General features: G+C 34.0%; 1 protein-coding gene across 1 annotated transcript in view; it reads right to left on the bottom strand.

Annotated features, from left to right (window-relative positions):
• Positions 1-1,040: 1,040 nt before the first annotated feature.
• LOC150084260 (dynein regulatory complex protein 9-like) overlaps positions 1,041-16,683 on the bottom strand; it is a 95,115-nt gene continuing 79,472 nt past the window's right edge. The window contains exons 8-10 of the mRNA XM_090376167.1: positions 13,578-13,709; positions 5,900-6,001; positions 1,041-1,139 (exon numbers count right to left, since the gene is read on the bottom strand). Coding sequence (XP_090232293.1) covers positions 1,041-1,139; positions 5,900-6,001; positions 13,578-13,709 — 333 coding nt within the window. The remainder of the gene's footprint in view (positions 1,140-5,899; positions 6,002-13,577; positions 13,710-16,683) is intronic.

Genomic DNA, 16,683 nt, shown 5'->3' with positions numbered 1-16,683 from the left:
CACTCTGTTTTTCCAGAACGAATTATCAGCATTAAGCAGGGATTACCTGTTTGTTATTTGTTTTTTTTAGGAGCATTAGCAACTAAGGCCATATTGCTCCAGATATGCGGTGGTCATTCCTTGACCTTTCCGCATCCTCCGTATTTGGTGGTGACGGGCTCGAACCCCGGTCTAATCAAGAAGCATGTGCTATGCACTGCTGCTCCTTCCCACCTGGCTATGGAGGCGCCTCGGGGGTTACCTGTATAACATTCTCATATTCCACTACCATTTCAGTTGACTGAATTTCACTTCTTTTCTTCAAATGTTAGTTGATTATTCTCCATACTTGTTGGGCCACCATTTAATCTGAAACACAATGAAAACTTATTAAAAAACATATTCTTTATTTTAGCTTTAAAATTAAACTCTTTATTCAATTTGGTCATTTTGTCTGCAAGGTATGACTATTTCAAGTGATTATACATAATTCTAACTCACCCTGAATGTATACATTTATTCCAGGAAAAATTACCAGAACATTGAAACAAGTGTAGTGTTCTGAAGAAGGGAAAGTACCTCAAAGTGACTGTAACTGTACTTTTCTTTTAACTATACAAATTAAAAAATAATAATAAAGTCCAGATCAGAGGTCAAGCCATGCTGAAAGAATATTAAAATTAAATTTACATCAATGCCACTCAAATTGATGACTTTTTTCCTTATGCATTTTGTGTAGGCTGGATGATTAAATGAACTACAAATTGGTTATGTTGTTTTGGAAATTAGTACTAGCTGTTGGAATGAATAATGGGAAACTTTCTTAAGTGAAGAACTTACACATTTTCTGATAAACAGATTGTTTACTAAAATATAGTGGGAAATACAATACCATTACACTGAAATAGCATATGTTAATTTTCAGTTAAATATGCTTATTTCACTATAAAATGGTATATATTAAGCCAGCTTTCATATATTTAATTTACAACCAAAATTGTAATTATATATTTGATACAAAAAATATATATATATAATGTTAAATAATTTATTAGCACAAATTATTTCTTTTTTTTCCCTTTCTTTCCTTTTTTTCCTTTTTTCTTAGAATATGGACCAAGTCCTTTTCTAACCATGGTTCCTCTCCACCATGCTTGTATCTGCAAGAAGAAAGAATTTTAGTTGAAAATATCATGATCATTTCTTTAGTTAAATATTAATCCTAAGCTAACCATGTCAAGTTTTTTTGTGTGTGTAAATTATTACATTAGGTATAGATTTCATCTTGACATTAGAAGCTTATAATATAGAAAAAGCATACAGAAATTTCTCATTAGTTTCCTCAACTCACCTCTTCCCAGAGAATACTACTCTAAAAGTGCTGTTGCACTTTTGTTTAGAATATAGTAGAATTTCTGTTTAAAAAAAAAAAAAAAAAGATAAACACAGCATAAATAGCTGTTTGAGTGAGTAGTGTTTTTTTTTTTTTTTTTCTTTTTTTTCCCCTTTGGCTAAATAATAAAGGCAATACTTGACTGGAAATTTAGTTTTGGCTTGATATTTCTGCTCATACTTTGTCATATAGTTACAAATTAACTACTGATGGAATCTGATACTAATAACTGGCAAAAAAGGAGAACTAGTTTTCTTGACAGGCTCAGGAAAAAGGGGAAAGTACAAAAAAGTTTATTCTGTGGATGTGCCTTGTATATCATGTGCAAAAAATTTTATGCACTTTTCAATCACTTAGTCAGCAGACAAAACAAAAGTTGTCTCAGCAAGCATATATTGTCACTTTATAGGTATTTAATCTTTCACAATAATGATGCAGTGCAGCAGTAAATATAAACAAAGAATGTACTAAAAAAAATACACTCAATTTCCACAGCATATGCAAAGCCAGTAATATATCTTTGTTAATAGGTTGTAATCATTATAACATGCATTATTTATTTCTCAACAAACTGAATGCAGTATAACAAAATAAAACATATGTCAGAGGTAACTTACACTTTATCCACCACTGTAATAATACAGTATACAACTTTTAAGATTAAGAACCATAAAGAATAAAAACTATTTTGTACCCTGCCCTCTTTCCTGTTTTTATTTTTAATAATCATAAATTAGTTGTGCTTTACATTAGCACTGTGATTTCTTGAGCTTACCCAATAGAACTTAGAATAAATTACAAGTAAATCTTTATAAACAAATAACAGATATTGTAATATCTGTTATTTTGAAATAAAGTAACAATCTAAACAATTTTTCCCCTTTAGTGTTACCATTACACTTATGTTTTACTTTGGTATAAGAAATTCAATCCATATGTTTAAAGCCTACATATTATAACTCTTGTTTGATGCTATGTTTGCTTGGTTTTTTTTTTTTTTTTTAAGTATTATTTTATTTTTTATAGTGTAATTATTTCAAATAGTGTAACCAATGTTACATAGCAAAAGATTAGATTTTTACTGAAGAACAATTTGTTAAAACCACAGTGAAATTTACATAATTACTAAGCTGCTAACTTCTTCCTTCTCTAGGTATCCATATAAAAAATGTACTTTATGCATGTACAAATTCCATGAAAGGAATTTGTAATCATTATAACATGCATGTAATCATTATAACATGCATTTCAGCATGGTTCCATAACTGAAAGTTGATCAGTATATCTTCTCTAGAATAAGAAATTTAATATATAAAGGATTTCTTTCATTCTTGTTCTACATGGCATCTTTGAAAAAGAAAATAATTTATATTTTAGAAAAATGTAATTTTTTTTTATAATAATCACTGCAAAATTTTGTTTATGTCAAATAACCTATTTCCTAGTTATTGTATATTCCCTAGATTTTTTAGAATTAGGCAGAAAATTGACTGAATGTAGGTGTACCAGACATCTGGTTTTTCCCAGATATGTCCTTTTTTTTAAGGATGTCCTGTAAGCAGAAAAATAATGTCCAAACAAGAAATAATTGCTGCACTTATGCTAACTATTCAGCCTGCTAATAATTCTGCTTACAATGCATTCAAATGGCGTCCCTCGTAGCACTCAGAATCCATATTTTCCTATGGATTCTGCCAATTTGTATTTATATCTGTGTTTTATTGACAGGTACATTTCATGTCATCACATCCTAAGTTTTCTATTAATATTTAGAAGTATGCATACTTTCACTGGTTGAAACAAAAAAATAAAGGTAGCTATTTAAAAAAATCCTGAGCTAATAATAATAAGAAACTGTATTGAATATTTAAAATTTTTAAACTTAAATGTAGATTTATTAACTTTGTAAATATTTTTAATATTTCAGAATAATAACTTATCCAAAATTCCAAAGAGAAAATCTCAATTTAGTATAAATTGCAAAGAAAATTTCCTGCATTTGCCCCTGGAAAGAGTCCGTGGGAAGCTAAATGCGCTATATGTAGTTCTGTAGTATCTGTTGCCAACAAAGGTGCTGCTGCTGAACTACAGTGCTATTTGGAATCAGATAAGCATAAAAAATGTTCAGAATCAAAGGAACAATTCGTGTTTGAGTGACTTTTTTATGATAGAAAATAGTTCAGAGAATCACCCTGTATATGTTGAACTTTGTTTGGGCCGCTGAAGGAGCTTTAGCATTCCATACAATCAAACATCACCAATCTTATAAATCAATGGATTGCTCAGCTGTATTTCACAAAATAATTTACTCTGACTCAAAAATAGTCAAATAGATTATTCGTGCTTGTACGAAAACAGAAGCAATAGTAAATGCAGTTTTAGCTCCACATTCAATCATAAAGTTTCTACGAGAAATTTCTGATAATAATATTAAATACATAAGTGTTCAAACAGATGCAAGTAATCATGGTACAGTAAAATTGTTTCAAATTTGTATTCAATACTTTGACTATAAGAATGGAGGAATTCAAATCAAATTACTAGGTTTAAAAAATGCAACAAACAAATAGTCGACCACGATATCAAATATCATATTGGAAGTGTTGAATGAAAATGGAATTGCGTCAAAATGTGTGTCTTTTACAGGTGATAACTGTAATACTAATTTTGGTGGTTGAATGAAAAAAACTGAGAACAATGTCTTTTCCACCTTGAAAAATGGTCTTACATCTTCCGCAATTGGTGTTGGTTGTCCTGCTCATGTCTTGAATAACAGTGTTCATTGCGGAACGAATACTCTTCCTTCCCTATAACAATATTCTTGGTTCATCTATGTCAGCGGTTCCCAATCGATGGTTCATGAACCCCCAGGGGTTAGCAAAAGTGTTTCAGGAGGGTCGCACTGAAAATTCTGTAATGGCATCTGCCGAGATTTACATAGGTATATTTTTATAAACTACAAAATAGTTTAATATTAATTTATGTGATTTGGTTCAAAATTTATATTTAGTTGTGGTTTGGGCCCACCCTTGCATAGTGAGCAATATCACTTATAAAAACATAGTACTGGAAATATTTTATAATAAAAATTCAGAGCTATTATATATGACTTCAGAGAATATAGGCTTAGTGGTTCGTGATAAAAATATTATGTTGAAAGGGGATCTCAAGTCAAAAAAGGTTGGGAATTGCTGATCTAGGTGAATATCATTCATAAAAAGAAAAAGTAAATACCAACCAAATCTTTAAACATTGATTCAAACAAATCCTAATAAACCAGAAAGTCACTATCCTCCCCACTATTAGTTCTCTTTCCTATCAATAGCATTTCCACTATTCTCCTTCTTCCTTCAGTCTCCCTTCCCTCCTTAGCCAGGCAACTTAGCAGCTCAGTTCATCAACCTTCCTTATTTCTATAGCAATTACCAACCAATCCAGCAGAGTATGTATAAATTCTAAGGGGTGTTCAAATTACTGAAATATTGAAATTAGAGAGATTATAACATGAATATGCATTGTATATACATAAATGATTGATTTATATATATTTATCATTCAGAACATATTACATAACATAGAAAATTGAAGATTTTTTTTCTTTACTACAAATATAATTGTCTTTAAGACTATTGTAGAAAAAAGAACAATAATTATAATACAATGCAGCAAACTAGTGCAACAGTTAAGGTCTTACTTGGCCAGGTGCATTTCTTACCTTAACCATCAAATTAAAGTAAAATCAAAACTAAAACAAACTAAGGTGACACTCACCTCTAGTGAAATTTACCTCACTTTAAATGCATGACTTGTGCCTGAGGAGATGCAATTTTACACCCCAAGAAGGTGTGCCATATCCACAGGAAACCTACAAGCACCACTTCAAGAAACATCGGCACATGTAAATTTCAAAAGAATCCTATTTCAGTTGCTGACTACTGTCTAGAAAAACATCAATGGATATTCCTATATGATCCAGATGTGGATCATATAGGAATATCCATTGGAATTTAGGAATTTTAGGAATTTTACTGCATTAGGAATTTTACTGCATTAGCACTATGAGCCATATAGAGCTGGAGGATGCCCAGTTTATTGCTCTAGTATTCCAGTATTCTAGTGCTAATGATAAAATTTTTAATTCAACATGTTCTGGCCATTCTGGAAGTTTCTTCCTTTAGGTCTGCTGAAGCAGGAATCACTGTTCATGCAAAAGCATTTAGTGGAGGGGGGAGATCATTCTGAGAAGCAAATGTTGATAGTTTATAAAACTATCTAGCTGGCCATGCTACATAAATACTGCCTTTTGATAGTAGAGTAGTTTAGTATCCAAGTTTTTATTCATACACACCAATGGCTATTAATCTAAAGACAGTCCTGTGAAAAATTATTACCCAGCTAGTTTTCTGCTTTAAAAATCATGGGCATAAAGTGATTATAAAAATTAGCTTGTATTAGATAATTGCATTTATTATTAACTTTTCAACAAAAAACTGCTAAGTTATTTATATATATATATATATTACTTACCTTGATAGCTGCTTTATTTTCCTTTTCTTCTTGTTCTTTTCTTTGTCTGGCTAGTTCTTTCTCGATTCTGTCATCTTCAATCACTGTCTCATATACTTGTAGCTACAAATTATAACATCTGAATATTAGACTAAACTTGAGTATTTAACTGCTTTACTTGCTTTTACATATATATGCTTACTTTTTTACAGAAGATTGGAATAAAGTAACTTGTGGCTTTCTGTCACAAGTTACTTGCTTTTACATATACAGGGTGATTCACTACCAGTGCGACAAACTTGCAGGAGGTGTAGGGGGCACAAAGACAAATTGGAATCACATAGCATTGCAGGGTACGAAATGCCTTCGTCATGCGGTACAGGACGTTGAACGGGAGGTCGCGTGAACAGCGATCCCGCTGGAAGTCAGCGTTTGAGAACCGTTTCTGTTGAAGAAACCAATTAGCAAATATCTTCCGGAGTGGATAATTCGCAGGCTCCAATGATTGGACGCGTTGCAGATGGTATGAACTCATTTGGTTTGTTGACAGTATCCTCCATACAGTGGATTGGGAAATACCCAATCGTTGGCCTATCGCTCAAGTACTCGTACTCGGATTGCCTTCTGCATGACATAAGACATTCTCCTCATTGTCTGGCATCCTCGTTGTTCGCTCTCGATTCATGGTACCTCTCGTGAAACAACCAGTCTCACGTAACCTTCTGTGCCCACGTGCGAAAATCGTATGATGAGGAGCACGCCTGTGCAGGAAACATTCCTGGTACAAGCGCAGAGCAGTGCACCCATTACAGTCCGTAGCTCCATATGCGAGGTGCATGTTGGTCAGTTCAACATTTGACTGCTCATCCATCCTACTGCCTCTGGAACCTGTTCACAAATGCTGACTTCCAGCAGGATTGCTGTTCACGCAGCCTCCCGTTCAACGTCCTCTACTGCATGAAGAAGGCATTTCGGACCCTGCAATGCTATATGATTCCGATCGTCTTTGTGCCCCCTACACCTCCTGCAAGTTTGTGGCACTGGTAGTGAATCACCCTGTATATGCTTACTTTTGTACAGAAGATTGGAATAAAGTAACTTGTGACTTTCTGTGAATGAGTGATCAAGGGGGGGGGGGAGAGAGAGAGAGAGAGAGAGAGAGAGAGAGAGAGAGAGAGAGAGAGAGAGAGAGAGAGAGAGAGAGAAACAAACAGTGTTTAGTGATTACAGTGATCTTAATAAGATTTTCAGAGAGGTCTGGGTTTGAATCATTCAATGATCAGCAGAATCTTCAAGCCCTTTCCTCTTGAGTGGAGGAAGTAGGATTCTCCTGAGTTATTCTGGGGTTTCCAGCCTACACACACAACATGTAAATCAGCCCATGAACACACTTGTACATGGAAAAACTATGGCCTTGCATACCATAAGAAATAGCTCATTATGACAAAAATTCCCTAGGACAAACAAGTAATAACTAGTCCCTCCATTATTTGTAAGTTAGTAAAAGTTTCTCAGAAGGTTATAAGATTAAAAACTCAAGAAGAATACACACAATAAATAATGAAAAGAAAGATACCTTTCTTCACCTTTAACTTTTTTACTAACCCTCTAAATCATTGCTTGGATCACTAAGTAGCACACTTGCCTACATTTATGGTTTTGGTTGTATTAGATACAGACAGCTAAGGCCACAATGCATTGTTATATATGTCTGTGAATTGCATATGTTATTCTGTTATTCTGTGATTGGTTTGTCTTTTTTTCTGCATGTTAAAAACCTGAGTTTCCAGGAGGGAGAAAACTGTGCCACCAGCACCAAGAACCGACTACCTCGGTCACAATGTGGGAAAAAAAAAAAAAAATGTCTGTCAACATTACTTCTGTCCCAATGAGATTCGAACTCAAGCTGTTTCTCCACATAATGTAGAAAGACAACAATTGTAACTGCTGTGCTAGCCATGAGGGTTTTGATTACATTTGGTGAGACTGGCAACCTGTAAAGGAGACAGTCATCTTCATAGGATAAAGTGAACAGTGAATAGCTCCCCTGGCCCCTTCTCCCCCCCCCCCCCTTTTATTCCCACTTGTGCCAAGTGTGGACCCAGCATGCAACCTTTGTAAAAAGAAAATCATTAGGCACACTTCATTTTATTGTTTCTCTTGGCTGGTGGCAGCAAGTGTTTTATATGTTAAAAAAAAAACCGCCATTAATAGGGAACCAGTTATAATGGATAGGGAATGAATGGCTGCATGAGTGAGTGAGTAGGCGGGTGAGTCAGTCATTCCACAGGCCAATCTGCATATTATGCAGGCTTAAAAATCTGAAATAACTCATGGAGAAAAACCCTACTCCCTCTGCCTGAAATGGCCAACTAAAGCTCCTCGATCGAAGAGGAAATTCTTCCAGTTGTCAATAGGAATGGAACCCAGATCTCTCCAAACCAGTGCAGACAGATATGTAATGTGCCAATCACAGCCACTTATGATCAGCATAGTGCATTGCACAGGTATCCCCTGAGTTACATGATTTAATGCTCATGCCCACAAGTATTAAATTATGTAACTCAAGAGATAATACTTGTGCATGTATAAGGAATGACCATTTAATTTGCAGACTTGTGCAAGATCTTATCTTAATTGTCATCATCTGGATTTCTCCTTCTCAAAATACTTTCCCTGAACTTTAAACATTTTTGCCACAGTTGTACCCACACATTAAATGCTTCTTGCAAGCCATTTTTCAAAAGACTGTGAAGTGCTTCCATTGTGGCTCTCTGAGCATCGTTGTCAGACGCAAAATACATGCCTTTCAGAGATTTCTTTGGACACGGAAACAGGAAGAAGTCACACGGGGGCTAAGTCCACCAGACTTAGCTCCATATGAATAAGGGGGATGTGGTAGAACCTTGGCACCTATGGCAGTGATCACTGGCTGCACAATATTAGTTGTACGGGGCCTAGCATTGTCTTGACGAAGAAACCACTTCACACTGGAAAGTTCTTGATGTTTCTCATGAATGACATGACAAAGTTTGACTTTGAAAACCTTAGAGTATGCTTCCTTAGTTGTTCCACGAGGCACAAAATGTGTAACAAGAATGCCTTTTATGTCAAAAAACACAAGAACCATTTGTTTGTCAGCTGAACGAGAAGCCCAAAATTTCTTAGGTCTTGGTGAATCAGAATGTTTCCACTCACTCGGCTGTTGGATCATAGTAAAAACTCCAAGTTTCATCAAAAGTCACTATTTGATTTAAGAAGTTTTGACTCTGTGTTTCAAAACAATCAATCATTTCTTTGCACAAGTCTATTCTTTGCTGTTTTTGTTCTGGAGTCAAATCGTGTGGAATCCATCAGACACAGATTCATGACATTTTCACAATATTGTGTGCACTATCATATGAAATGGACATTCTAATTCATGAAGTGTAATTCACCTGTCTTCATCCAAGATTTCCTGGGTTTTTGTGATTTGCTCAGTTGTTGAGGAGGAAGGTTGACCAGGTCTTGAGTCATCTGTAACAGACTCACAGCCTTCACTGAATCGTTTGTGCCATTTAAATATGGCTGTCATACCAAAACCCTCATTACCATATGCTTCATTCATCTCTTTAACTGTTTCTGATGCATTTAAGCCCCATCTGACACAATAACAAATTGTATGTACAACATGATACTTGCTTCAAAATGATTTGACACACGGCTAAAGAAACTCTCTTCACACAACACTAGCTCGACGAGTACTGGCATACACACATGGAATCTGCTCAGTAGTGATCAGGGAGAGCACCTCTAGCAGCAGTTATGGAAAGTTTGCATGGTAAACATAAAATCTTGCACTAGTCTACAAACTAAATTATCACCCCTCATATATAGAAGTGAAAAACAAAAGCCAAGCCCACAGCCATACAGGAAATATGAAAGAAAGTAATATCATTCTGTTAATAATTATATTTTTCTGTGAATCATCATAACATAACCATTAAATATTTCTAATAGAAAGAGGATTTCTGAGGTTATTAACAGAAGTGTAACTAAGATTTTTGGCACTTATGACCAAATATTAGAAATGAACCTTTGATTTTCATTAATTTTTATTACCTTATTATTTAATGATTAATTATTAAATAATGATATAATGAAATGTTAATTTGCAATATATTTTAATTAATTAAATATTAATTTGCAATACATTTTAATTAATTAAATATTAATTTAATGTTTTAATTAATGTATTACTATTGGCTTACAGTGCAAGGAAGCCATGCTTTTGCAGCATCATCAGCCAAAATAAAATTCTTTTTTAATCACAATTAAAAAAATTCAAGCTAATATTTGAATTTCCCCAAGCAGTCAGCCAACCATCCATGGAGGCAACTTATTCCAATGAATAAGTTGCCTCCAATGATTAACAACTTACTGGCTAAAGCAAAACTTCCTGAAATTCACTCTATACCTCTCCTCAGTTTGCATTTATGACTCTTCGTTCAAGTACCATTAATAGGTGAAAATTTCTCCTTCATTCATTTTACTCCCTACTCAAGGACTTCTAAACTTCAGTCATATTTCCACTAAAGGATCTAGTTACTCAGTTCCGTAATTATATATTCAAAGTAGAAGTCCCATTTGTATAGGCACCCTTTTGCTCAAGGCCATGTATATGGGGGGTGCATTGGAAATACCGCACCAGGGCTCCCAACTGAGAGAGCCATCAAAGTCTCAACGTAAATAAACAAGGCCCCTTAATCTCTTTTGCATACAGGCCCCAGAGTACCTTTGCATGGCCCTGCTTTTGCTAATCTAATCAGGTGTGTGTGTTCCTCACATTGGACCTTTTCGTGAATTTTTTTTTTAACATGTGGCCTCCATTTGTGTATGTAACGTTTCAGATCTCATAATTGATTCACACAGTGTAATTATAATCTCCTTATCTCTGCAAGTAATTGTTCCATAAATCACTGGCAGAGCACTATGGGCCCTCCTTGCAACCTGTCTGCACTGCCTAGAGAATTTCATATATTCTGTATCACAATCCCAAAATCACTTTCTTCCTCTGCCATTTTTAATTCATTCCCTCCAAATGAATATTTGGAGGGAATGATATTATGTTATTCTTAGGTTGTGAAAACCTTGCACTTTGCAATATTAAAACAGTTTCAATTTATCTGACCATTCCAGAAGCTTATTCAAGTTGTTCTGAAGAGTGCTGCTTGATGGTGGTCATTAAGCACTCTCTTAAAATTGCATGAACTGAAAATGATGACATCACACCTTGTATCCATAACACAGTGTCTACTCTTCACCTTGTGGTTCCCTTAGTAGGGTACTAGTTATATGGGTAGCAAATGAATGGCTTCCAGAATGAGTGAGTGAGTTGTTTGTTATTTGGTTTTTAGGAGCATTAGCAACTAAGGCCATATTGCTCCGGGATATGCGGTGGTCATTCCCTGACCTTTCCACATCCTCCGTATTTGGTGGTGACGGGCTCGAACCCCAGTCTAATCAAGAAGCGTGTGCTACGCACTGCTGCTCCTTCCCACCTGGCTACGGAGGCGCCGAGTGAGTGAGTGAATGAATATCTCTTAATATTGTATGAGCTGCAAATATTGACTTCACACCTTGTACCCCTTCATCAGTGTCATGATGGATGAGAAGTTCTCATTCATATTGTCTGGTGGGTTATAAATGACTTCACTGCATCATTAAATATGGACCTATTCTGATTTGCTCTTTCCTTCTTTTTATTTATGTAAAAGTAAAACTCTTCATCCCCTTTCTTTGCTGCCTTAGCAAGTAATTTCTCATACTGCTTTTGCCATCATAACCATTCCCGGGGTGCTATTACAGATGAACTTATACTTCAGAGCATATTTGTATTATATTTCAATTACACTGTAAATATCCTATGCACTCTTTTTTTTCTCTTTGATATATTATTTCATTTGCTTTTTTTATGATGCATTGGCAACATTGGTCACACTGATCCTTATTCACCTACCTGTATACCTTGACATTCTCCCCATACCATTTTTCTTAATGGTATATGTGCATATGTGGCTTCGACGACAGTAGCTTTCAAATTATTCAATAATTCTCCTGTGTTCGCTTTCTGCACACTATCTTCTCAAATAGCATATTAGATTGTTGTGATTGTCCTTCCTTCCTTTTCATTCTGAAATCCGTTCTTACTTTTAAATTATCAACATCTCACTTGTTGTCACCTGCCTTAGCACTCCGTGATCACTCCCCACTAACAGTTTCTTGCATCATCAGCTATAACACTATCAACATCATGAGTGATGTGTTCTTATCCCTAGTACTTTCCCTAACATGCCATTAACAATCCTGTACTGAAAGTTTGTCCCCCTTGATGAGTTCCCCCTCTAAATTGCTCCAATTAGTAAGGGGCAGACTGAAATTTCCCATAACAAGGGATTCACACTTGCTTATCTTTATAATTATGTTATGAAATAACATAATAATATTATACTAAAAAGCCTCTCCCTTTTATAATAATTTTTTTGGATAATTGCAATTCAAGTGATATTTTTAAAATGATTCTAAATTTAATTATTCTGCAGCTTTTTTTTGGCTCCATGTGGTTTTTTTTTTTTTTTTTTTGATTTGGTAGTTGTTGGCGCATCGGCTTCTGTGGCCATATTGCACCTCCCAAGGTTTTTGCAGTACTTTGATCCAAGCCCGAGGGGGGAATCGAACCCGCGACCTTTGGGTTGCCGGGGCTCCGTGTGGCACCCAGTGCATCATGTCTATGATCAGTGCCACTTCACCATACTCTAGTTATGCTATTGGGTGGAAGTACTCAATACCTTAGCAAACCATCAGTGATTTGATTCAGGTGGGCTTCCTACCAACTATAAGCCTTAATGCTACCAGAGAATTACTGAGGTTATTTTTTTTGTTCAAAGCTTTTCAATCTGTTGATTCTGCAGAAGAATTTTGATAACATAGTGTCCTTGAGAGCAAAACTTGAATCTCCCACATTCCAAGTATATGGTTCCAGTAACCTCTGTGTAACTTCAGAAGCCACAAGCTAGCCACTGTTGAAATATTTTGCAGAGTTTATTTATAATCACTGTGTTTATCAGTTGGTCTGATTTTAAGCTTAATTTGCTTGTACTAATTTCTTGTACATTGAATTTGCTTGTACTAATGTTTCAAAAAAAAGAAGTTAAATTTTGTCTCTTTGGATTTTAGTGTATTTTAACAGTGTTGTTCTCAGCTTTAAAAGGTTGAGGGCCACCTAGGCAAATGCAATGCAATTGTTATATTTACTCATAGTACCCATTTCAAAATGTAACAGTTCAGTCCTATAAATTACACAAAATCTAGATCCCATTTATTTATTGGATAATGCTGTGGGTCTTGGCCAGTTACCAAAGACCAAGACTTATATCTTCATTACTAGTGAGTTTGTGCAATAAAGATAATAAATATACTGTGTAAATATGAAAGATAATAAATATCACATCATATTAACTATCCATAATTTATTGTCTTAAGAGAATAAACTCTTGGATAGTTAATATTTCACTCCTTGTTTTTTAATTTAGTAAAATAATTTAAAGGTTTTTTATTGTGTGCTAAACCAGTTTGATTTTTTATTCTGCACCACTACTAGTTAATTATCAAATGAAGTTAGTTTCATATTATTAAAAAGGAATTCCTGTAATTTAATTACTCGAAGTGAAAGCTCCTTGATGCGTTTCAGATTGGCAGCTTTAATTGTCTGTAGATGGTCCAGCTCAGCATCTTTTTCTGCTATATCATTCTTATACTTTTTCTGCCAGAACTCCAATTTTTTTGATAATTCCTACAATAATATCCAAAATAAAATGAGTTATCCATATATAATAAACATATAAAAATCACATGTAACAAAATACAGATTTCAATATCACCTTTATACTTAACATCAATTCAACTAATGCTTTTCTTTTAATACTCTAATTCAGTGGTTTTCAACCTTTTTTTTAATAACGGCACTTCTAAGTAATTTATTTTATTTTGTGGCACCCCTACTCAAATTTCTACCTGCTAGACCCAATTCTGTGTGTGTGTGTGTGTGTGTGTGTGTGTGTGTGTGTGTGTGTGTGTGTGTGTGTGTGTGTGTGTGTGTGTGTGTAATATTTAAAAAATATGTTTTTTGATAGTTATTACAATAATATAACTATAAACAAAATTACAATTCATAATACAAATTACATATATATATATATAATAATTTTATTCTTTATATAGAGGTATTAAATAAACATCAGTTATAGATCACTACAAAATTAAAAAGGTATCAACACCTTTTTATAATGAAATAAATATATAAATTTAAAAAAAATAAGTTTAAGTAACTTAAACCCAAATTATGTGTCACCCTAAGGTGCCGTGGCACTCCAGTTGAAAACCACTGCTCTAATTCAACCAACATGAGCAATTTTTGGCTAACTCGAAAATATTTATATATTTACATTATCAATAAATATAAATATATATATTTATATTTTCAATAAATATAAATATATATATTCATATTTTCAATAACCATAAATATAAATATTTATATAGGTAACCCTCATTATAACACAGTAATTAGGTTCCTATAAAGTCTCGTGTAGTGCAAAACCATGTTATATGGGACTAAGAACCAGTACAAAAAGGGGAGTTACGTTCCAAAGTAACAAAAATACACTTTTTTTTACCTATTGGAAACTTAATTTTTATTAAAAATTAAGTTTATAAAAATTAAATTTTAAAATTTAAAAATAACTAAACAAACATCTTACAAACTGTGACACATGTCAGATAATGTATGTTTTCATTTTTTTCCTCTTCATTACCGCTAAGCACAATCAAATGAGAACGTTTTCTGTGTTGCAGAATATCTTCACCTTCTGAACTTTCTTCTGCAGCATCCAGATCTTTTGTGTATCTTCTGCTCTCTTTAAAATTTCTTTGCTTTCGCTTAATAGATCTTTGTAAATTTCATGGTATGGAACTAGGCACTTTTGAAGCTCCTTTTTGAACTTTGTTCTCCTTTCAGTCGAAGGATCTGCATTAAAAAAATAAGTTTATAATTGCTTAGCTAAGTTTATGCCTTCCTGTATGCTTTTTAATGTAAAATATGGAACTACAGAATTTTCTTCTGCACTATCATCCCTTGAATTGATTTGGTTTACCTCTGATGCCATTTCCACAAAATCTGCTTCACCAGCCTCTGTTTCTACCAGTAATTCTTGAATGTCTTCAGCAGTCATATCATTAAAACCTTCTCCTCTTACTGACTTAGTAAGTTCTATTATCACACAGAGTTTTCTGCTGGTTCGACCATATTTCCTGAATGAGCTGATTCTGGCCATACATTTTTCCAACACATTTAATGTTGACTGTTTTACTTTTTTGAGTGATAGAGCTATGATACCAATACAGTCCACAATTGAAAAATGTTTCCATGGCTCCATAACTTCAATAGATTTGGAATTAATTATTTCCAAAATCCATTGTAACAATTTTCTGATGTAATGCCTTGATCTGGATGAATTAAAGAAGTTGTATTAGGTGGTAGGAACATTACTTCAACGTTTGGATGACTTAAATCTTTTGGATAACCTGGCACGTTATCCAATAGCAATAAAACTTTGAAATCTGGATATTTCCACTTTAAATAGTTTTCCACATCTAGCACAAAGACATTTAGAAACTATTCTTTAAATAAATCAGCAGTTACCCAAGCTTATTTGCTTTCCAATATACCGGGTAATGAGTTTTTATTTACACCTTTCATTGCACGAGGATTAGAGGATCTATCAACTAGCATAGGTTTTATCATGTAATCTCCTGGTGTATTATTGCATATAAGTAATGTTACACAATCTTTTGATGCCTTAAAACCTAGTGCAGTTTTCTCTTTTTTTAAATAAACGTTCTGTTGGACATTTTTCCCACCAAAGACCAGTTTCATCAGCATTGAAAACTTGATGTGGAGTGTGCCCGTGCTTTTCAATAATTTTTTGAAATTCCCCTGCATACTTCTTATCAGCTTCATTATCAGCTGATGCAATTTCCCCTTGAATTCTTATGTTATGTACCAAGAGCAATTTTTAAATTGCTCAGATCAACCTTTAATGGCAATAAATTCCAGGTTAACAGAAAGAAGATTCTCCATTTTCTTTTAAATCGTTATGTTGTTATTATTATTAGCTATATGGTGCAAGAAAGCCTGAGGCTTATGCTGCACCAACCAAAAAAAAATTCCCCGAGTTACCCTAAGAGAGAGAGAGAGAGAGACAAAAGTAGAAGGGAATCACCAAGAAAGAGAAGTTGTTGGGTTTGTTGGTGCATCAGCAACTGTGGCTATAATGCACTTAAATGGTTATAAATTTTTAGTTCCTTTTGTTTAATTACATTGCTGTCTAATGAGATCTATTTTTTATCTCTGCTATCATCAATCCAAATACTGAATGCTCTTTACATTTTATCAATTATTGACGCTCGGGAACGAGCTGTCATATTTGCAGAAATAAAAGATCCTGCAACAACACCAGTTCTAATTTTCTGTTCATTTTTCTTTATGGTCCAGATAGTTGCTTCATTTAAATTTAAACTTTTTGCAATGTATGATACCTTTCCTCTTTTTTTTTTTTTTTTTTAAGATGATCCAAAATTTGTATCTTTGATTCTAGAGAAATAAAGTTTCTATTGAGCGATGCTTTTTTACTTTCCTTAGGCATAATTTAGGGCCGGAATTTAATTCACAACAAAGAAATTATTCCAATACAGTTTTTAAGAACAAA

Source organism: Mastigoproctus giganteus, chromosome 6, assembly GCF_048544385.1.
Source record: "Mastigoproctus giganteus isolate SK-2022 chromosome 6, ASM4854438v1, whole genome shotgun sequence".
Classification (NCBI taxonomy): Eukaryota; Metazoa; Arthropoda; class Arachnida; order Uropygi; family Thelyphonidae; genus Mastigoproctus; species Mastigoproctus giganteus.
This window is presented reverse-complemented; position numbering and strand designations above follow the sequence as displayed.